This window comes from Notolepis coatsorum, assembly GCF_963971535.1.
Source record: "Notolepis coatsorum genome assembly, chromosome: 1".
Classification (NCBI taxonomy): Eukaryota; Metazoa; Chordata; class Actinopteri; order Aulopiformes; family Paralepididae; genus Notolepis; species Notolepis coatsorum.
The window spans coordinates 277122945-277146697 of NC_140165.1; the positions used below are offsets into that span (position 1 = coordinate 277122945).

At 44.0% G+C, this 23753-nt stretch overlaps 1 protein-coding gene across 1 annotated transcript in view; it reads right to left on the reverse strand.

The window, feature by feature from the left end:
• LOC311224958 (sodium- and chloride-dependent GABA transporter 2-like) overlaps positions 1-18394 on the reverse strand; it is a gene marked incomplete at both ends in the record, with an annotated part of 46047 nt that extends 27653 nt beyond the window's left edge. The window contains 6 exons of the mRNA XM_084310118.1: positions 36-170; positions 3504-3636; positions 4650-4737; positions 14839-14979; positions 17022-17156; positions 18172-18394. Of these exons, the coding sequence (XP_084166244.1) occupies positions 36-170; positions 3504-3636; positions 4650-4737; positions 14839-14979; positions 17022-17156; positions 18172-18394 (855 nt within the window). The remainder of the gene's footprint in view (positions 1-35; positions 171-3503; positions 3637-4649; positions 4738-14838; positions 14980-17021; positions 17157-18171) is intronic.
• Between the last annotated feature and the right edge of the window lie 5359 nt (positions 18395-23753).

Here is a 23753-nt window from a genome sequence, read left to right on the forward strand (position 1 = left end):
CAAACTGGTAGTATTTGGAGTGAAGCCTACTGTACCTGAGGGTCTTTGAGACGTGAAGGTTCAGGGTAGAGATAGAACACGACTCCTTGTAGCGCTCCAGGCAGAGTGAGTCCTCGGATCAGCAGAATCACCAACATAACATAGGGGAATGTAGCGGTGAAATACACCACCTGGAAGACATACCCATAAAGTGTCATAGAAAGCACACAGATTATCAACGCTTGTGGTGGGGATAAGTGCACTCACCACTAGACCAAACCACCCAGTTACTGTAGTTAATTTGACTCTTGATTTCTTTGGGACTTTTGCTGATACGAAGCGTAAATGTATTACTTATACAATACGTAATTATATTACTTATGACTATAACATAACGTACATTATGTACCTTTTTCCTGTGGTCCTTATTTACATATTTTACGTGAGATCGGCCTGTAAATAGGTATGGGCCACTAATCACTGGAAATGTAGTGACTGAATAAAAGTGATCAAATAGATTTTCAAGAATATGCACACTGTGCCTGGTGTAAATTCATTACATCCCACATCTGGAGACAATCAAATTTCATGGCGTATAGGTTACATAGCGCCGTTAATCTCTGGACCGACAGTAGGCTATTAGGGACTAGCCATGGCCTATACAGGAGTGGTTCACCAGTTATGAGACAACTACCAAGTCAAAAGTTAGTAAATTATTCCATACTGAAAGTCTATTTTAGTATATTATGTGTTAAAAGTATATTTCTACCCATATGAGAGTATACTTGCAATGTGTTTTTGGTACTTATTTGGTACTAATTCAAAGCACATGTTTAGTATGATAATATGCTATGATTAATATGCTGTGAGTGTAACCTGAGTAAAAAAAATAAAGAAGAAAAAATAGATCAAATTACCTCTAGGCAAAAGATGACAATAAGGTACTGCACTTTGTTTACAGTTTTAGTTTTGTCTGATGTGTGGATTTGATTTCAGTGGGTATAGAGTTCTACCAAAAGAGGTCTGGATAAATTCACAGTAAGTTACAAAACTCCAACCCACATGTTAGACAAAAACAAAAAAGTAAACAAACCGCAGATGTTTTTTGACAGCATTACAGATTATACCTATGAGAGAAGCCTGAACTCCTATCCCGGGAAGATTTTCAGTTTCCTTTCTCTCCACCCCAACTTTCCTAGCCTTCTCTATGGTTTTAAGTATGCTTGAATAGGTGGTCTTTGTGATTGACAGAACTGAAGTATTAATCTGAACCCCTGTAGGTGACATGGCAGGCAATAGTGATACCTTCCGTTTGTCTGTATCAAGAAGCATCAATACAGACTTTGTGAGATTTATTTTGTAGATTTATAGATGGAACCAAACCTCTCTATGATTTAGATAGCATTATGGAGAGTATTATGCAAGTCTGACATACAGTTAAGGTGTCATCTGCATAAAGGGGAAATTAAATGGTGAAAGCAGACAGCCTTGTCTTCAACCGTGCAGCATCCCAAACAACTTAGAGTCAGTGCTGTCCCTGTGCACATGCAATTGTCCCTTGGTACAACTGTGGAAAGAGACAGTTTTTTTTAATAGCAACATTATGTGTGGATAGTCATATTGGGCCCAGAGTATCCCAAAGTGCTAGGTATAGCTCTGCTGGTGGTGAGTGGTGAGTGGCCTATATGGGATGATTTAAGACCTTGATGTAATTCCTCCATGTTAATTGGGGATTCTAATGTTATGCATTTGTATTTATTGGTTTAAAATACAGAGACAGTGCATATTAAGGAACATTTGACTGTAAATATGCCAGTTTAGCCAGGTTGGCAAATTTTCAACTGTAGTCTCTGGGGCAGGTGACATGAGCACTACAATAATTAAGACATAGTACAATAATTAAAACACAGTAGGAACCAGTAGGTTACAATACACTAAATACATTAAAATAAATACATTAAAATACATCACAACCCCTCAGTTAAAATGGTCGCACACTTGACCATTTCTCAACCATGATTTTAAAGGTGACATGCATTATAAATGTCTTTTTTCAGTGTCTAACATTGTATTATAGTAATAGGAGTTAGTATCAATGTGTCTGTGTCTCTAAATACCATATTGGCGGATTGCCGTCATTCAGGTCATTCATTTCCTGCTCCATTTAATCAGGTCGTTCTGATTTGACTCGCATGGTGACGTCACGTGGCGAGGATGGAGCGGATAGTGATCCGATTGGCTCTGTGCTTGTAGCGCACCAAACGGGGTTTGACAGAGAGCGAGCGAGAGAGAGAGAGGGAGTAACACCCTTGCGACAGAGCACACATACACACACGTGCGTCGCGCTGTCGTCTCTCGGTCTGTCTCTCTCTCTCCCCCTCTCTATCTCTCTCTCTCGATTCGGGAGCATAACTAACGCGCCGTCTATAGCTGTAGCGAGCGGCACAGTGGAAGACTTCCTCAAACGGGAGAGAGAGAAAGAGAAGGGTACCTGCGTATCTCGCACACAGCACACAGTGTCTCTCTCTCTCTCTCTCTCTCTCTCTCTCTCTCTCTCTCTCTCTCTCTCTCTCTCTCTCTCTCTCTCTCTGCCACTCGCAGACTGTGTGGATGACTGTCACTGAAAGTGCTTGTGGGCGGAGCCCAGCCAATAACAGGCTGACATCTTGAGGCTGGAAAATGATGCTTTTGAGTACTCCATTAGAAATATAAAACAATGATTTTTTTTTTTAAATAGACCTTACAGATGTCTTCCATAGACTCACAGGAATTGTGTAAAGTTGCCCAAATAGTGCTAGGAATAGCAATGCAGGTCCCCTTTAAGTTAGATTTAAATTAAATGTATCTTTGATACTCCCTGAGCCGTGTTGGCAGACTGGTGTGGGCTGCTCTCACGGAAAAGGCTGCCTGACTAAAAGCAGACCTCCTGTTTGGGACTACACAGTCCCCTCTAACTACAGACCTGGTATATCTTTCAGCAGATGCTTTCTGTTTTATGAAAGTACAGAGGGGGGGAGGAGCCAAGCCATGTAGGATTTTATAGGTAAGGCAGGCATCTTTGAATTTAACAAGATTGTCCCAGCTAGTAGGTTCTGGTTTGTTATGCTATGACAATGGTGGTGGCTGTTTATTTTCCTGTCTAGTACTTTCACAGCCTGCTGCTTTTGTTGTTAAAGTAGGAAGATTTAGACAGAGTCCCAAATGTGACCTCCAGGATGGTCGGGTAGATCATGAAGAAGTAACAAGTAAGTAAAGTGGACTGTGTGAAGAGAGGGCTTTTTAATGCAATAGCATAATGTGGGTGGGGTGACCATCTCACTGTGCCCCTCACTGGAAGTCCATTTCGTAAGAAATTGTAAAGTCAAATAACAATATAATTTAGCAAAACGTACAGAATTGCAATACATTTCTAAACTGGCACGCAAGTGTTGTGAGAGCATCGAATCGGTCGTTCTCTGCCGATTCCCATCCCTGCTGATTACCAAACCACGTTTGGTTGTGATTCCAGGACGCCATGCAGATACCTTGCCAGTAGACCTGACCCCTTTCCAGATACAAAAGTAGCAGATGATCCACATAGCGACGAGGCACAACAGCACCTCCCATCTGATGCTGCCCACTTCTTCAATACCTCCAGAGATTGACAACACTCGCCGTCTGGAGAGAACAGGACAGTTACATGATCTCTGGGTAAAACAATACATTACATCATCTGGATGGTAAATGGCTGCTTTTTTATATAGCGCTTTTATCCAAAGCGCTTTACAATTTGTTACTCACATTTTACCCATTCACTCACACATTCACACACAGACGGCGGAGGCAACCATGCAAGGTGCCAACCTGCTCATCGGGAGCAATTAGGGGTTAAGTGTCTTGCTCAAGGACACATCGACACGCTGCCTGGGAGGAGCGGGAATCGAACGGGGAACCTCCGGATTGCCAGACGACTGCTCTACCTCCCGAGCCACTGTCAACAATACATTACATTACATGATCTCTGGATGAAACTATTCAAAATTACAACTTTCTGCCTATGAAACCTGATGGACCAAGAGTATAAAGGGGTACTTCACCAAAAAACAATGCTGATTTATTTTGCACATAATAATCTAAACAGTTTTGCACACATTAATTTAAAGTTTGACAGTTATTGGGTGTCAATTTGTTTGAATATGGCAACCAGTGATGTCATCGGGGACATTGAATCCTTGTGTTGTGTTAATTACAGCTCAATGCTATGATAGGGTCGGAGTCCCTACAAGACAAGGTAGCCTGTTGCTATTTTTTCATGTACAGAATTTCATGGTGCTGTAATTAACACAACACACGGATTCATGTCCCCGAAGACATCACAGGTGGCCATATTCAAACTGATTTACTCTCAATATCTGTCAAACTAAATTAATGTGTGCCATGTGGTTTTTTGGTGAAGTGCCCCTTTAAATTATTTGTTGACACAAGAAGACAATTGAGAAGTTTCATTTCAAAATGTGACACTCTCGCTAAATGATATCTGACATGAAAGTAAAACTCATTATTCAAATAATTGTTAGGGGATGTTGTCGTCTGTACTGGGAGCAACACATAATACTATTTTATACAACATGGATTCAGGATACGTGGTCTTTTGGAAAGAACCCCTTTGTCATAGTCCTACACAGACATACTCCCAGAATTCTGTGGCAGCGGATGTTGTGTTGGTCTGGTTTGTCCATCTGAAGGTGCCATTTTGTGTGGAGATGTCTATACAGTCATCTGATGGGGAAGTAGACACAAGCCATAGCTTAGCAAGGGTGTTATGGGTGAGCATTAACAGTCAGCCAATCAGCCATGGAGGTGGGTCTTTTACTGTGGGAAAGTACATACTGTACACCTGAATGTATATACACTGGCAACATTTTATATATTATAAATTATATTATGTTATGTTATATTATATTTAGGGCTGTCAGTTTATCGCGTTAATTAGATTAATTAATTACACAGCAAATTATCGCGTTATGAAAATTAACTCAAAATTAATTACACATTTTTATTTTTATTTTTTTATAATTATTTTTTTAATATAATTTTATTTTTGTATCTCATTCATTCCATGAGAATGTAGAATACACATTTACAGACTTTTTTTTAATATGATCCATTTGCATGTTCTTGGTATCTGATTCTAGGGACATCTATGAATCTCAGGGAATGTATTCCCATGTCAGAAATACTGTGGGCTAGATCCACAAAGAATGGATTGCACGGTCCAAGTTGCACCCTTACTTCATTATGAATTGAAAATGGGGGGACCCTGATGTAAACAAGACGAAAGTCTTTCTCTGGTCTGCATGCCCTTAACAATTGTGTGTATTGAGCCGTACTGTATTGTACCCATTCTGCAATCTGTTAATAACATTTTCATTCAATCAATCAATCTGCGCTGTGATTGATTGAATGAAAATCTTATTTTGAGTCAATTGTAATGAACCAAATGAGAATATCAATAAAAAAGAAAAATCTAAGCAAATTAATAGATGGAAGATGATTAAACAGAAGGTTTTGTAGATAGTGATACAGTACTGAATTCTGCCATCTGGACACATGCAATTTGAAATATGATTATAGAATATAGAATATCAGGCATAAAATGGTTATGCGATTAAAATGCGATTAATTCGATTAATTAATTACAAATCCTGTAATAAATTAGATTAATTTTTTTAATCGCCTGACAGCACTAATTATATTATATTATATTATATTATATTATATTATATTATACTATTACTAGACTAGACTAGACTGGACTAGACTTGATTAGATAGATTAGATTAGATTCAAATGTATTGTCTTTAAACAACACAAGTACAGTACAATGAACTAATCTAACCAGAGTGCAAATGTGACAGTAAAGTGCATTAACAATATACAATGTACAAGTGCTTAAATGTGATATATATATATAACAAGCTACTATATTATTATGCTATACACTGATACAGGTATAAATATACTATGGTAGTAAGCCATACTGGCCAGTGGTATAACTATTAAGATTAGGTATGGGATATATACAGTTATAGAGTAGGTTATAGAGTAGAGGTATGGTGAAATATGACCACATTTTAATCTGTGGTGATTTTAATGTCCATGTTTGTCTCAGTGAGTGAGAGCAGAGCGCTCGTTATTACTCATATAACTAGGGTTATAGGATAACCTTCGTTATATTTCGTATATAGCTTACGCTCTACTCTGTTGGAATACAAGAGCGGAGCAGAGCGGAGAGCCCGACAAATGTACCCACTGAGGTCCCCTACAACCATCAGAATACCAGGGATGAGGGCGGTCGGGTGGTGTAGCGGAGATTGCGCTTGTCACCAATGCAAGAGGCTGCGGTCTCGACTCCCGGAGTCAGCATTGCCTGTGGCTTGGGCCGATCGTCATACTAACTCGCTTGGCTGAGTTAGCGGGAGGGAAGTCGTGGGTGGGAATCTGGCGTTGTGGACAGCGGCGCCTACAGGTCAGGTCTGGGCGCCTACTCAGCGAAAGGCAGGAAGTGGTGAAGGCAGCGTGACCTCCCACACGTTACACTTCACCAATGAGAGTCCTCGCTGCCAGGTGAAAAGAGAGCCGCTGGCTGTCTCCGCATGTGTCAGAGGAAGCATGTGGTAGACTTCAGGGTTCCCTTGTACCGACCAGTAGGGGGAACATGCGCACAACAACCAGGTAGGGGAGGGGGGGAATTGGCATAACGACTAAATTGGGATGGGGAGAAAAGCATAGAAAATCAGGCGGAGAAAAAGAAGATAAAAAAAATAATACCAGGGAGGGTCCGGGCCCCCCCACCCCCCCTAGTGAGGGGTGGGAGGGGGACAGGACACCGACTGTGCGAAAGAGGGGACAGCACCCAACAAACGCACAGGGTGAGCAGACCGCGGGACAGAAGAGCCCGCGACTACCCGACCGCGCGCCCCGCACGCTACCAGGGAACGTACGTGAAAACAAAAGCCTGCGTCACAGTTCCCACACCTCGTGGGGTCGGGGTCGGGATAAAAAAAAAACGACCCCGCGGGTGAAGCCGTAGCAGCGGGGCGCGGAGGAGGTCCCAGCCCCAGGCCACACAAGGCGGACTTACCGCAGAGTCCGGGGGCCAGGACCCCCAGAAAAGGGGCCTGGTGAGGTCAACGAGGCCGTGGCATCGAGACCTCTCCAGGCGTTCACTGGTGACACCACCCTCTACACCGCCAGCGTATCGGACAGGGCCTACAACAGGTGAAGGCCCTTCTCCGCCTGGCACGCCGCGAAGACCCCCTGAGGAAGAGGCTCTGAAAAACTCCCGGAGGAGGAGGCTCTGTAAATGCATCCCTCGTGTTTGGGTAGCTCAGACCACTTGGTAGGCGGGAGCCGATGCCCGATGCAGTCTTTTTATGAAGAAAGGGCATCTCATCTCGGAGTTGGCAAGTCAAATCCAGTCTCGGAGTACGAGGCTCCCCCTGAGGAAGAGGCTCTAAAAACTCCCGGAGGAGGAGGCTCTGTAAGGAGGTCCCCTCTCTGAGGAGGAGGCTACGCTGAGGGGGGGGGGACTCTGAAAAACCTCCTGAGGAGGCTCTGAAACTCCCTGAGGAGGAGGCTCCGAGGCTCTCCGAGGAGGCTTCCCCCCACAATCTTGTGGGGTCAGCTGGCACACCGGGGAGACAAACACTCCAAGGAGGTTGATCCCTTAATCCAGGCTGACAGGTAACAAGAGCATAACTCGACCTGCGCCCGGATGACTGCGAACTACGCAGGCACGCCTAAAGGGGCTAACTGTAAAAACAGTATCCCGGCGGCCCACCCGCCAAGCGGGGGGGGAGGGGAGGGTGTTCGGTATGCCGTGCACAATGTCATAATCTCGTGGGGCCACGAACCTCACGGAATCGGGGTCAACCGACTCCGCCAGTGAACTGACTCCGCCATGAACCCTGACCCTGCCAATTTATTAATCCCGCTGGGTCGGGTTCAGAGATAAGAGTTTGACACAATTGGCAGACGTCATAAAACATGCAGGGGCATACTCTCGGAGAGCTGGGGTCAAACCCGGTCTCTACCAGAGAGTCGACTCCGCTACCGGCACACCGGGGAGACAACCATCCCAACAGAAAAGGGTTGCTCCCTTAACCCATAAAAAACCGGGAAACACAACTGCGCGTATACACAGGCTATACAATGCAGTTCAAGGCGTTTCAGGCTTAAAAAAGGGTTAACCCAGGCCAACAGGTAACGAGGGCAAGGCCCGACCTGTGCCTAGACGACCGGGAACTACACAGGGGTGCATAGAGGAGCTGACTGATAATAAGCAGCCCCCCCGACGGCCCCCTCCCACCCCCCAGTCGAGCAGGGAGGGAGGGATGAAATGAATGGAGAAAGGACAAAACCCACTAAACAGTTTTGCAAAAAAGGTACAACATAGTATGGACCAATGCACACAACTGTTAACACTAGCACAGCCATGGAGAAAATGTCACTAATTCCCGCCGGAACGGGTCAGATGACCCGACAGCTTATTATGAGAAATATGAGAAAAATAAACAGTGTAAACTATATAATTACCACTGAATATAAAATATGAGGTTTACCACAGGTTTGAGTGAAAAAAAAAATCTCAAAAAAATAAATAATAATAATAATAAATAAAAATATTAAAATGTTTTAATTTATTCTTTTTGGATGGAAGAGCCACACATTGACGGGCAAAGAGCCACATGCGGCTCGCGAGCCACGGGTTAGCCACCCCTGCGCTAGACGCTCGCAAAGTGCTGTGACTTTCCACATATATATTCCATACGTTCTAATTACATTTTCCTGACGTCATTTAGAAATTTCAGAAACCGTGCCAGATAAAACGGGTACTTTTAGGAAAAGTCATTGAGTGACAGATCTGGAGCTCGATCGAGTGACGAGGATACATTTATTGAAAATGCCTAGGGGTCATTTGACCGCTTGTCGGCTGTGCTAGTGTTAAGAGGATGTAGATCCTCTTTAGAGGAAGAGGTTTGTCTTGTCTACATCGGGGTCCCCCATTTTCAACTCGTAGTGGCATTTTTATGACACACAACATTCATGATATCAACCCCTGTGGCATCCGGCCCGCCCTGGCATTTTCCGCCCGGAAAAGCTCAGGGCCCTTCGGATTAATCAGAATGTATCTGTGACCCGGCAGGCAACTGGTTAAACTGATCCGGTCCGGCGTGACCAGGATGAATAGCGAACGCACAGCTCCCGGTGGCCCACCTAACGGGCATAAAAACCCCCCCGCCGATGTTTGACCTACCCCTTCATCTCCCCCCGGAGATGCACGCGAGCCATCAAGCTAGCCTAGTGTGCTGGCGCTCGGTAGAGATACAAAAAAAACTTCCCGGCCGACCGCATTAAAAATGCTGTTTTATGTTGTTGGTCAAACCAGGGCGTGCCGGTCCCGAAGGCGGAATCAAATATTTTGAAAAACACGCCTGGGCCAGCGCTGATATCGGTCCCGTAAGACCATGCGCTGATTTATGAACAGCGTGTAGGCTCGTAAAACCCGAGAACGGTGGCTGCGAATTCTAACAAGAAAGAGCCCCTACAACGTTTCTCCCCACTGTCTGGGACGACCAGGAGGGAGAAACCCGTCAATTCCGCTCTTTATTTATGATGGGAATACGCCGGGTACCTTCCAGAGAGACCTCGACGTGAGTGAATAAATTAATGAACATTTTATTTAACAGATTGTAGAATGGGCACAGCACAGCACAGTCCAATACACACAACCGTCAAGAGGATGCAGATCAGAAAAGATATTAGTCTTGACTGTATCAGATTCCCCCATTTTCAAGTTCATAACGGCCTGCCATGCAGACCTCAAACTCACGGATACATCTCTTGGGCCAATAAGAAAACGCGAAAGCCTGTGACGTTTTCAATGGCCGGGGAACCCCCAGTCCCACCCACTAAGGTTGGTGTGGGAATGGGGAATCCCCCCTTTTTCTGCCTCGCCAACAGAGATTGAATCTCGTCGACCAGGGCTGTCGTTGGCGTGGACTCTGATAGCAGAGTCTGTTTCAGAACCCAAAACACAGAGGGAGAGGGGCGTGCAAATTGCCACACGAGCCCCGCTCTCAACGTTCCCTCCATCCACACCAACATGTGGTACTGCTGTAGCCACGCGGTAAGAATCACAAAGCGGCCTTGTAGCCAACTGGCGCTGGTCTGCTAAGAATCGTAGATAGGTAACCCGGTCCCTCCCGCTGTGCTTTACGAACCCTGACTTCGTCGACGAGGGGTCCCGTGGGCAGGGTTCCTCCCGACCGCGGCAGCAAGGTATCTCGTGGGGTTGGGGTTTCGTACCCTGACTCAACCAACAAGGCTGGGGCCGGGGCAATTGCACCCAGGGGGGGGGGGGGGGGGGGGACAGAAAGGGTGGTTTGAAACGGGGGGATAAATGAGGCGGCTCCCCCGCTGAGCAGCGTCCCGTGTCAGCCAATCGATTAGCGTCAGGGACGCTGCTCCACGGCTGGACAAGCATAATGTGTGGTCTTCACTCTGTCTTGGGTGAAAACTCCCCACATACCGGCAGCGCCACAATGGAAAAGAAACATGAATGAATGAATGAAAACTTCTCCCATTTTCAATTCATTACAATACATACGCCCTACGGCTTCATCCCACAAGATAGACAATTGTCTACTTGACATGAATTTTTATAACTAGAGTTATAGGATAACCCTCGTTATATCCCGTTTCGGGCGTATGTTAAAACATGTTTGGGTGACATCGCTGCCCGTTTGTTCCAACCAAACAACGACCTGGGAGCCTGTGACGTTTCACAATGGCCGGGATGTTGCAAGGCGGACGTTCCGCGTGGAGAAAAAACAGAGCTGCGTTCAACACGACCAATCTAATACGTCACGTTATGTGACTAGAGCGAGCAAAGGAATGGGGGACTCGGCGGCTGGTGCTTTGCCAAACAGCTGTATTGATTGCAATGCCTCGCTTGAATGAAGAACATTCACCTGGATAACGTCAACATTCGCTTTGTGAGGATTATTGTCTGCGTTTCAGACCAAAATGGAGCAAATCATTACGTAAGTCGAACACTGTGAATGTATACTAATGTGCAAACAGATTGAAACTTTGAATATTTCTCGTATGAAGCACATTCTCAGGGGCTCAGGGTGAATGTAATGTGAGCCGCCGCGCTCAACTGGGGCTATTGAGGCAACAGAGGGGCTTGTCTCGCTTCGCCTGTTTCTGACAAATATGTGTCAAATTGGTTACTAATGTGAAAGATCGGTTCGGGAAAGATCGGTATCGGCAGATACTCAAAATCACATGATCGGGATCGGATCGGGATAAAAAAAATGCGATCGGGACATCCCTAATATGAACAGATACATATGAGCGTGCTTTGCACGCCTTATCGTTTTGAAAATACCCAAACCACACCAGCTAACCAGCTGAATCACTACCCACCTTCAAAAACACTCTCAAAAAACACCTACGTGAGACTGCAATTCGAAACTGGCCCCTACAAATGTCCTAACCTAGTTGTACAGTAAATGACCAAGTAAGGCTTTGTCAACATTCCAATGTACAGTGTAAAATGTGTGTGTGTCCCCTACCCAACCCCCCCCCCCCCCCCCCCCCCCACCTCCAATGTACAGCCCTCACCCAACCCACCCAACCCCACCCCACCAACCTCCTCCAATGTACAGTTTCTACGCCAAATGTATATACACTCCTTTTCTGGACACTTTTGTATCACAAACAGTACTGTATTTGCAAATCTGATATGTCATAAATGTATAGATGTAGCAGTACTGTCTATCTGTATGTCATGTATGTCATATATGTTATGATGAATTGAAAATGGGGGACCCTGGTGGAAACAAGACGAAAGTCTTTCTCTGGTCTGCATCCCCTTAACAATTGTATGTATTGAGATGTACTGTACTGTACCCATTCTGCAATCTGTTAATAAACTTTTCAATCAATCAATCAATCAAAACCACTAAAAACCGGGGCTAGGCGGCCGTGCTTGTTTAAAAAGCACATTCACCCAGGGCCCAGCTGTCTCTTAAAGGATAACTCCACTATTTTGGGAAATTAGCTTATTTAACATCTTCCCTGGAGTTAGACAAGAAGATGCATACCTTTTTTGTCTCTGTGCGTGCATTTTAGCTTTGGGAATAGATGCTCCGTTAGCATAGCTTAGCTTCATCACTGGAAGTGAGGCAGGACAGTAGCCTTACAGTGCCTTACAGTGTATTGCAAGGTCTGACATTGACCAAACTTGATATGCATGACCTTGGTGGGCTCTAGGTCAACTCCTGAAAAGGGGGTCAATGTCAGACCTTGCAATCAAAAGTTAGGGGCGCACTGAAATTATGGCAAGGGTTATTAGCCCCCTAACTTTTGATTGCAAAGTCTGACATTGACCCCCTTTTCAGGAGTTGACCTAGAGCCCACCAAGGTCATGCATATCAAGTTTGGTCAATGTCAGACCTTGCAATACACTGTAAGGCACTGTAAGGCTACTGTCCTGCCTCACTTCCAGTGATGAAGCTAAGCTATGCTAACGGAGCATCTATTCCCAAAGCTAAAATGCACGCACAGAGACAAAAAAGGTATGCATCTTCTTGTCTAACTCCAGGGAAGATGTTAAATAAGCTAATTTCCCAAAATAGTGGAGTTATCCTTTAAGCGAAAAACTTGTCGCCTGTCATGTGTTTCTACCGTTAAGGAAACATACAACGGGCTCTGAGGAGGGACGGCGCCCTTGTTACAGAAGTAGCAAAACCACTCGCTGATTCCAGGAACACGACTGTTTAAAAGACGCATTCCCATAAATCAAACAGACCCTCCCCACAAGAAAACCACTGCTCGCCACCCTTGAAGGGAATGTAGTTGCATTATTCGAGGAGGAAATATGAAGGCTTTTAGATGTAAGAGGGAGATATAAAGGATTTAAAAAGGGGCATACGGTCTCACAACCAGCCCCCTTACCTTGACGGTGTGTCCACCACCGCCCGCTCACACTCTTTCTCGGCAGGGGCGTTATCAACGGTATTCCGTTTACTCGCAGCTGCTGCATGAGCTCGGGAAATAGAGCATGCAGTCCCCCTGCATTCTCCCTTCCATCCCGCTCGCATCCCTGGCACACGGGTAGCTTCAGACCACTTGGCAGGTGGGAGCCGACGCCCAACACCGAAGAAAGGGGCGTCTTGTTTCGGAGTGGATCACCTGTCTACCACAAACGTGGAGTCAGGGAACACCCGTGGCCCACACAGGAAGGTTGCGACTGCCGGTGGTGATGCCATCTTAACTTTTTCCTTCAAAGGGAGAGTAGGCAAAAAGAAAAAGACAGCAACACAATGACTAATCTAACTAAGAAACAAACTTTCAAACGCTGCGAAGTGGTGCACTGCCACGGACTTCCGTGAGGTTGAAAGAAGGGAAGAGCTGGAGTACGGCCACACCCCTTGCTTATATCCATGGGCGGTTGTGGGCGCGGCCGGACAGGTGTAGGTGCATTGTTGCTGAAAGTTTTCAAATTCACGGTATGTGATGGGGAATATTCCAACAGAGCAGAGCGCAAGCTATATACGAAATATAACTGCTCACAACAAGGTTGTGGATTATCTTGAGTCTTAGGTCGTGATTTCTAGAAAGAGACATTGATTTTGAGTATTTCAAAAGTATTTATTTGCTGCTTTGAGTGTCACAAACCAAGTGCCATTCAGGTCAAGTGTAGTGGAGTGACGGCAGATATTTTAAAGATATGGCTTGTTTTAATGGGTTATGACAGAAATAAGTACTATATAACTGCTATAACACCCTTTAAATCTGGCAAAGTACATAGGTAACTAAACACCTTTTAATTAGGGCATGGTGGTGTTTAGTCCTTTTATAACAAATATTTTTTTAGAGACAAAGACATTTAGATTTCACATGTTGACAGCAAAGCATGTGAGGGGAGCAGAGAGGGCCACATTCCTTAATAGATAAAACTAGGCTCTACTGCAAGGCCGAATGTACAGAGAGCAGCCGGTCGCTAGGTGACCAGAGATAATTGCCAGGTGACGAGCCTGGTGACGTCACAACTTTTGCTTTTCTTTGAGTGAAAGTGGAGAGACAGGAGAGAGACAGCGACTCCTAAGCTATATGTTTTTCCGAGAGAGATCAGTTGAGTTTGGATAGCAAGACCGACCACATCAAGCAGAGCAGAGCCAGCCCTCCGAACGGGGGCTGGAGGAGGAGAAGGGAAGCCATGAGCGAGAAAATACCACAAGGAGATAGGCCACTATCGGGGAGCTAGGAGAGATAGCACGACCAAGAGAGATAGAACATACAAATTTAGTTTCTTAACCTTCTAAATACTTTCATTTTCTGGTACAACCTGGACTTACAATGTAAGTCATTTCGAATGCAACCGTGGGAAGAGATAGGGGTGTCTCAGCCAATAAGCATTGTGGGAGGACAGAATTCCACCGAACGATTGCCTCCGTGAACTAAATCAACACAACGCAGACACATCACAGGTGAGGAGATGGAGGCTGATAACAATCAATGAAGGCTAATTACCCAATTATCTAACATATCTTTATGGCAGATATCTCCAAAACTAAGTGAATCACGCCGCAACTATCTGGATAAATAGATAGCACTCTGAGATATGTTTGTTTATTTTTTTATTTTGGGTGAACTGCCCCCTTTGATTGTTTCCAATGAAGTCATATTTCTGAGGTTAATGAAATTCAGGTCTAAAAGAATTTTATTTATTTATTCAGACTGAAAATGAACAGTGTTTTTGGAATCAAATGCTCAGATGTGATAGAAACCATCCAGGCACGTTACCTGTGTTCCAGAGGTTGGTACAGCTGGCCCAGGGGAGCTGGGAGCTGAATGAGAAGACCAGGTAGAACAGAGCCCAGGCCAAGATGATGATGTAACACATACAGCTGTACAGAAGAATCAGCTGGCCCGCATGGCCAATACCTGGAGGGCAGGATACAGTACAACCCCTTAAAGGTCCAACCAGTGATACAAATGTAAACAAACAAACTGACCTTACCACCGGAAATTCAAAACAGCAATGGAGACACATTTTTATTATCTCGTTGATTGACTGACAACAGGTAAATAGAGTTTTTTTTTCTTCATTCATTCAATCTTTATTCCAACTCAAAATGTCATTGAGGGCAAGCCCTCATTTTCAATACATAAATACTTGATAAATTCAATAAATATACAATAAATGCAAACACAATATAGTTTGTACAATCAATTAAAACAACTACACATTATGGTGGAATGGTCAGTGATTAAGGATTTAAAAACCATTGTTATAAAGCTCTATATTCTGCTTTATGATGGGATGATTAGTATTTATTCTAATGAGCAAATACAACAGTTACTGTCCAGATAATGTAGCTTTAACCCCATGTTTCTCAGGTGGCCTAAGATCTCTGTATACTGTATATTTATTTATTTTATATTTTTATTCTATAAAATGCTCCTGGTTTTGAAGGGAATATGTCTGGTTAAATATTAATACATTTTTGCTGGGAAAATCTCAGTGCTTCAGTAACTCACAGTCTCTTAGTGTCTCAGAGGCCAAATTGCTACTGTTTTGTCAATGTTTACCTCACAATCCTAACCAGACTATACCTCAGGTAAAGGACAAACGTGACTCGTGAACATGTGTCTTGTTAAGTATTTGGATTCAAGTGTGTTTTCACTCCATTTCAGCTGCATTACTGCATTATCCAGTTATCAAGTTCAACTATGATTACTACCATCTATAATAATAATTTCACTGCAGTCTGTTGTATATCTCAACTGTGGAACACGACACTACTGTAAATGTACAGTACCCTCCATATTAAACTCTTAGGCGTTCCATCATGTAAAGAAAAATCTAAGTGATTCAACATTATAATCATAGAGATTACTAGAAAACACTACTTCTAAACGATATCATTACTATCAGCATCCATACAACAAAAAATTATCATTCTGGCAGGCGTTACAGCAGCCAAGAAGCTGATAGCTATGAGATGGAAAGAACCTGAGAAACTCACAATAATTAATTGGTCTCCGACATTGCTGGATGTTATTTATTTGGATATCTCTACTGCTCATATAGTTGGGGTGGCACAGGCCAGCATTGAGCTGTGGCTCGCATTGGCCAAGGAGGTCAAGAACACAATAGAGCGGTGGTGGGGTGGGGTGTCTAATGTATTTTGTGGTGTTTGTGTTTGTGTTTTTTTTTTTTTTTACTCTGTATTTTGTATTCTGTATTTATTATTTCTAATTGTCTTGTCATTATTATGATTATTATTGTTGAAGTACTGCCCTGTGATGTCCTGTGTATTATTGTTGTCACTGTATTATGTTGTGTTCTGTTTAATTTAAAATATTTTTTTTTATAAAAATCATAGAAATGATAAAATAAACATAAACAAATGGGTCGTCCCACCATCAGGAGTACAAAGGAATGTCAAATTAAAACATGTTTTCATTTTAGTTTCTAGCTGATCGACTGGGATCTTGATTTCAATTACTAACTCTATAGTGTATGAGTTTGTAATTGTATTTGCTGAATTTTGTGGCTGTAAAAAGTGTTTGCCTTAATCACTGTAGTAAGATAGGCCTATATAAAGCTTGTTTTCCATCTACAAATCGAGTATTTAAAGGAACATACCAACATTATGGGAAATGTGCTTACCGTTTTCTCCAGAGTCAGACAAGAAGATAGATACCGATTTCTTCTCTGTGGGTTCAGTAGAAAGCTATCTGGCTGCAAGCTATAGCCTAGCTTAGCACAAATGAATGGAAGCATAATGGACCACTAGCTTAGCTGTTGGCCAACAACTCCTCTCCCAGGGTTTTAAGATAGGCTAGTGGTCCGTATCCGCTCCGATTAATCTGGAAAATACGGTAAGGGCATTTCCCTTAATGTTGCTGTGTTCATTTAACACCTAATGGAAAGTCTTGATCATAGAGTCACCAAGTGTTGGCATCACCATGATGTCTACCTTCTGCCAGAGGGCAAAGCTTCCTCCAGCATGTGATGCCTCCCTCCTGGGTGTACTGGCCCATGGCCGTCTCCAGCAGAAACAGAGGGACTCCACACGTCACCACGAACACCATGTACGGTACCAGGAATGCACCTGAAGGCGGTGGGGGGAGAGTAACTAAGTACTTTTACGCAAATATCACGCCTCAGTTCAGTTCTTTCATTTTCCGCTACGGGGAACTTTATAGTGTCAATCAATCAATCAAATTTATTTATATAGCACATTTAAACATGACACTTGTCAACCAAAGTGCTTCACAAAGGATGCTTGGTTCATACACATACAGCTCATTATAGTAATATTCCACAATTATTACATTGATAGTAATAATGGCACACAGTCATAAATTCACCAACATGCGCATTTGTAATACATGCAGGACTCTTTCAGACAGACGTATGCGTATTACCGCTGCCATGTTTGGCGCGGAGCACCCGGGGGGGGGGGGGGGGGGGGGGGGGGGTAGGGGGGGGCTGGGGGGTGGGGGTTGACGAGACAGCCTTGGCTCCCCCCTCCAGCACGCATACGAGTTAGCTGCCATCACCAACGTGTAGAGAAAATCTTACATTAACTGAACCCTGCAGTTACAAACTACGTTCAAACTTCAAACCTGCCAATTTTGAGAGGAAATGATCAAGCCGAGCATATCCACATTTGGAGGTTATTCCATGGAGGTTTGCACACTACTGTATAAAACACCCTTACAAAAAGTGTCATGCTATCTTGGTGGTCATTTCAGTTTTACAATGCCACTGTGTAATTTATTTACCATGGTACTGTCATGGTAAAAGTCATGCATCACCATGGTACAATACCGGTAATACCGTGATATAATCCAGTTTAAACCATGATACCAATGTACTGTAACATTATGGCATTTCCATCATTTTCACCATGATACGTTTTCACAAGGGCAAGCATGTTGTATTTTATAGCCTATTATTAATACATCTTTTACCAGAGTGTTCTATGTTGGTATTTCTACTTTTACTTAAGGATTAGTTTTACTTTCTCCATGAAAGCCTGGAAGCAGAGGATCACTTCCAGGGACCAAAAAAGAAAGATCAAATTCTTTGTTTTAGGAAATGACATTTGACCAGAGACTCACCCCCTCCATTTTTGTAGCAGAGATAAGGGAACCTCCAGACATTGCCCAGGCCCACAACGTTCCCTGCTACCGCCAGGAGAAACTCTGCCTTGCTGCCCCAGTGTCCCCGCTCCTCAAACTTCGTCTCCTCTCTCTCTCCTTTCACCACGCAATCCTTCTCCACCTTCAACAGCTCTGCCTGTGCCAGTTCTTCCTCTCTTCTTCCATCTTTCTGTCTTTCCATAGTTTTCTTGCGTGGCTGGTGTGTACGTATACCGTTATCCGACAGTGTGGTTTAGTTCAGGACCAAGACTGAGTAGTACCTATTGACTCTGTGACCCAGTTCTGCTAACTGTGTGGCGTTCTTGTGTCAGAAGGGCCACAGAGGATGGGGCCATATTTGGAAAAATATATCATCTAAGGTAAATATATCATCTAAGGTAAATGAATGAGAACGAACTCTTTAACTTCAGGTAACTCCACCCCCTTTGTATCACTTTTCTTGTCCCTTTGGCCTCAAGCTGCTAAGAGGCCTTCATGGTCAGGAGTTCACATGAGGCAGGTTTACTAAGAAGCGCAGGGCAAACTGTGAGGTGGTGAGAGAATGTGCTGCGGTTGTGATGTGTAGATTATGTGCCTTAATTTACAAAGTCTACAGCTACTGTAGTTAAGCGATTAGTGCAGGAAACCTCCCTCTGGTCACATACATTGTGTATGTGAAGCAAGGTGTAAAGGTGCACTAGTTGAATGGTTAGGATATGGTCAACATGGAGACCTCTTAAAGGAACACGTTATTATTATGGGAAATGCGCTTGTCGCATTCTCTAGTCGGACAAGAAGATATATACCAATTTCCTCTCTGTGCATTCAGTAGAAAGCTATCTGGCTGTATGGCTAGCCTAGCTTAGCACAAATGAATGGCATACAGAACCACTAGCCTATCTTAAAACTCCAGGAGAGGTATTTTTAGGCTAGCTGGTCCGTATCCGCTTCCATTAATTTGTGCTACGCTAGACCAGCTTGGCTTACTGGGCAATGCCCCAGAGCCCTGGACAATCAGGGGCCCCAGAGTGCCCCAGGATTTTTGTGTATATTAGTTGCATCATTTCACAAATTTCAACAGGAATATGTGCCCATGCAAGCATGATTTTAATTGAGAGGGGCCTAGCATACCGTACAGGGACCCCAATTTCATCAGATATCCTTAACCAAAAGGCCATAGAAGTATCACAGAGCTACTTTTTGAAAAATCTTCTACCCCAGAAGAACATGCCCCCAGAACCCCCCAGTTATGTCTGACTCCTGAGAATGGGGGCATAGCGCTTTCTTGACCAAGGGTCCCCCTAGTAGCCTAACCCACTGCCCAGCCATGTCTAGAACAAAGCCACATCCACCAACACTCCCAGTGCCTCCTGTCATTGACTTTGTATCACATGTACTCTCATCACATCACATCACATGACATCTCATCACATCAAACATTCACAATATCATCATTAATTATTTTATTCTGTGTAATGCTTTTAGAATCAGTGTCACTCAATCACAAAATGCTTTCAGTCAGATTTCTTCCTCTTCAAATTTGGCAAATCCGGTCACAACCTTTTAGTTTGGACTTCCTCTAGGGATCTAACAGAGATACGGTCAGGATAGGTTCATTAAACAATGTAAGGTTTGGGGGAGCTCCAGTAGCTCACCGCATATCTCTGCGCTATTTCTGCGTCGGGGAAAACCGTGCTGCGTCACGGATCTGGTGGACTCCGAGTTCGATTCCCGGACCCGCCGTCATTTGCCAGAATGTCTTCCCCTGATCTATATCCCGTTTCACCCTGTATCTGTCGGTCATGCTTGACCAGAAAAGCGATAAACGATAAAAAAAATCAAAATAAAGTTTAAAAAAAATAAAAATAATGTAAGGTTTGGCCTGATGGTGGCGCTAGAACAAATGTCATGAGGTCAGAAATGTCAACTGGTTTCTTCCTTTTTTTGGGATCATGAATATCTTGTTCAAAAACAGACAAACGGACAAAAAGAGTAACCTCCTTGGCAGAGGTAATGATAGCTAAAATGGTAGTAGGCACATTTTCATCCAGAAATACAATTTTGGAATGTAATTATCATAACTGAACCAACATTGTCAACATGTAACAATGATATTGCAATAGCTATTATTGCAAAATCATGAAAAAAAATTTAACATCTTACTTGCCGCCATCTTTGTTTTCGTAGATCCCTATGAACGCATTTCATTGAGCTGATGACTAATTCACTTCCTTGTTTCAAAACACAAAAACTACGACAGAGAAAAACAGGTGATCATGGGTTTATAATCATGGGTTTATAATTCCAATAGTGTATTCTGACCAATTTAGTTCTTGAAGTGGCCTTTTTATAGAAGTTATAGAACCTTTAGAAGTTTTAACATTGAAAAGAACGGGCACCTCTGCATCTCTACCTCACATTGCATGAAACTTGTCCAATATGGCGGCAAAGTGAATATGGTGAATTGTCCAGGGTAACATTGTGTGCATTGGATGCACATAAGACCCTGTGTGGTAATACAATGCAACAGTATTACTTAACCTTGTCTATACTTCAAGGTAGGATCTGTAATGTCGTCAAACAGTGACCTTTGTTTAAATGTTTTGATGTGTGGGTTGGAGTTGAGTGGGGATAGTGAAGTGTACTCTTTATGCAGAGCGCTGCTTCTGTAGATTTCAGGTAACGAGCAGTGGTTCCAAGGAAGAATTCAAACTGGACATCGAGTTCAGATAGACAGCAGGCAAAGCAGGTCAACAGCAGAGTTACATGGTTTCATCTTAAGACAGCTACATTCTGTCCCGTTCCTTGTTACATCTGGACAATTTATACAGAGTTGAAATCAACAGCTGGGTCTGGGTACGCCCCTATTTTGAGACTGCTCGTCAAACTGGTCCTTTAGATAAAACATTTTTTTTTTTTTTTTTTAAACTTTGACCAGTCGGCTGGTTCTTTTAGCGTTTATCGCTTTTTCTGGTCAAGCATGACCGACAGAAACAGGTTGAATGGGGTATAGATCGGGGGAAAGACACTCTGAGAAAGTATGGCGAGTCCGGGAGTCGAACTCGTGTACCCCAGATCTGTGACGCGCACGGTTGTCCCCGACGCCGAAATAGCGTCCGAGGTACGCGGTGAGCTACTGGAGCTCCCCTTTAGATAAAACTTTTAATCACCAAGAGGTGATTGAATTAGTCTGGTAAAGAAAACCGGTTCTAATCCGCATCATGAGGTTCTCTGTGGGTTTGTGTGTGTGTCTCTGTGTGTGTGTGTGTGTGTGTGTGTGTAATGTGTGTGAGTGTGGTGTGTCTAGTGTAGTCTAGTGTGTAGTGTGTGTATGTGTGGTGTGTCTAGTGTGTGTATGTGTCGGAGTGTGGTGTGTCTAGTGTGTGTATGTGTGGGAGTGTGGTGTGTCTAGTGTAGTAGTGTGTGTATGTGTGTGAGTGTGGTGTGTCTAGTGTAGTCTAGTGTGTGTATGTGTGGGAGTGTGGTGTGTCTATGAGAGAGAGAGTGTATGTGTGTGTGTTTATCTGTGTTTGCGTGTGATTGTGTTTGTGCTAATTAAATTAACCTAAAGCCAGTTGATCTCGTCTCCCTGTCAGACTGGTTTTAGCCTATATGTGCGAGTTCCTCTCTTGGCAAGGGCTTCTGTGAGGGATCTATTGTTTATATTATAATGCTAGTTTCCTGATTGATTCGTTTTCCAGTGGTGAGGAGGCTTGCTTATTCTTTAGTATTCTTAACCAATGGCCATATGTATCTAAAATGTTACGTCAATAGAAGGGGGGTTGCCGCACTTGAGGTTCCACCAAGAGAGATCTGGAGACATTCACAGTATAATAAGTTACTAAACTCCAACCCACACATCAGACCAAAACTAAAAAGTTGAAACAACGTGCAATACCAAGCAGGGCTCTTTTGCACAAAGGAGCTCATCAGATAATTCCATGAGGAGATTGGATTCTTTCTTGGTCCTGTCTTTTCAAGGCTCAACTCTCTGCTCAGGGACTTTGGAGCACACAGTTAAAACACTCTGGACAAGTGCTGAGGCAGTTTAAAACACTATGCCAAGGGATCTCAGCCTTAAGACGCATGAAAACACATCACACTGATAGGCCTATAGGCTAGTGAGGCTGCTTTCACAGTGGCTTCTGTGTAGCCCAAGAGCTGTTGGCAGTAGTTTCTCACTTACTATTGTTATTATTATTACAATCATTTTAGTTTTGATTAGGAATTTGTCTGGATTACTCTAAACTGTACAATGTATAAAAACAAAAGTCTGATAACTCTGACACTTCTTTGAAAAGAAGAAAGAGTGAAATAGCCTTTATTTGGTGGCTTAGTTCACAGAGAAACTTATTATTATAATTTTTTAACCCTAGCTCTACATCATACTCACCAATGGTGATGTTGATCGGTCCTTTCTCAGCACAACCCATGCTGCTCATCATACTAGCTCCAGATAGTTAGCCACAAACCAAGCTGAGGCTCACTGAAATCTATTCTGTGTGCACTGTGGAGTCCATTTGAGCGAGCTGCAGACGGTTTGTACAGACAGGGGCTTGACCCCATTGACTTTGCATTGGTTTGTGGCCAACTAGCCGGAGCCAGTATGAGGAACAGCATGGATGGGGCTGAGAAAGGACTCTACCAATCCAGAACTATCCCTTTAATCAATTTGTTGTTGTTGTTGTTGTTGTAGGTGCTATATAGATAACATTGAGCCACTAAATGTCCCACTAGAGCACCAGCATGTCAGCATGTCTGAGTGGTGGTGAGAGCAGGCAACTGCACCTCCTCATCCATCACCCTCAACATAGGGGCCCCCCAGGGCTGTGTTCTGAGTCCCCTCCTCTACTCCCTGTACACACACGACTGTGTGGCTCAGCGGAGTAGCAATACAATCATCAAATTTGCTGACGACACAGTGGTGGTGGGCCTGATCTCTGCCAACGACGAGAGGGCCTACCTGGAAGAGGTCAAGGTCCTGGCGGGATGGTGCCAGGAAAACAGCCTCTCCCTGAACGTCAGCAAAACAAAGGAGATGATTGTGGACTTCAGGAGGTCGGGGGTCAAGGACTACAGCCCCCTCAGCATCGACGGGGCACCGGTTGAGAGAGTCAAAAGCTTTAAGTACCTCGGAGCCTACATATCCGAGGACTTGACATGGACCACACACATTGACAGTGTTGTGAAGAAGGCACGACAACGCCTCTACTTCCTCAGGCGCCTAAGGAAGTTCCAAGTCAGTCAGAAGATCCTTAAGAACTTCTACTCATGTACAATAGAGAGCATCTTGACCGGCAACATCACCTCCTGGTTTGGGAATAGCACTGCACAAGACCGAAGCAGACTACAAAGAGTGACACGTTCAGCCGAACGCACAATTGGAGGGGGGCTCCCCACCCTCCAGAACATTTACAACAAGCGTTGCAAGGGCAAGGCTAAGAGAATCATTAAAGACTCCAGTCACCCGAACAACTGCCTCTTTGAACTGCTGCGGTCAGGCAAGCGATACCGGAGTCTCAAGGCGGGCACAGAAAGACTCAGAAGAAGCTTCTATCCCC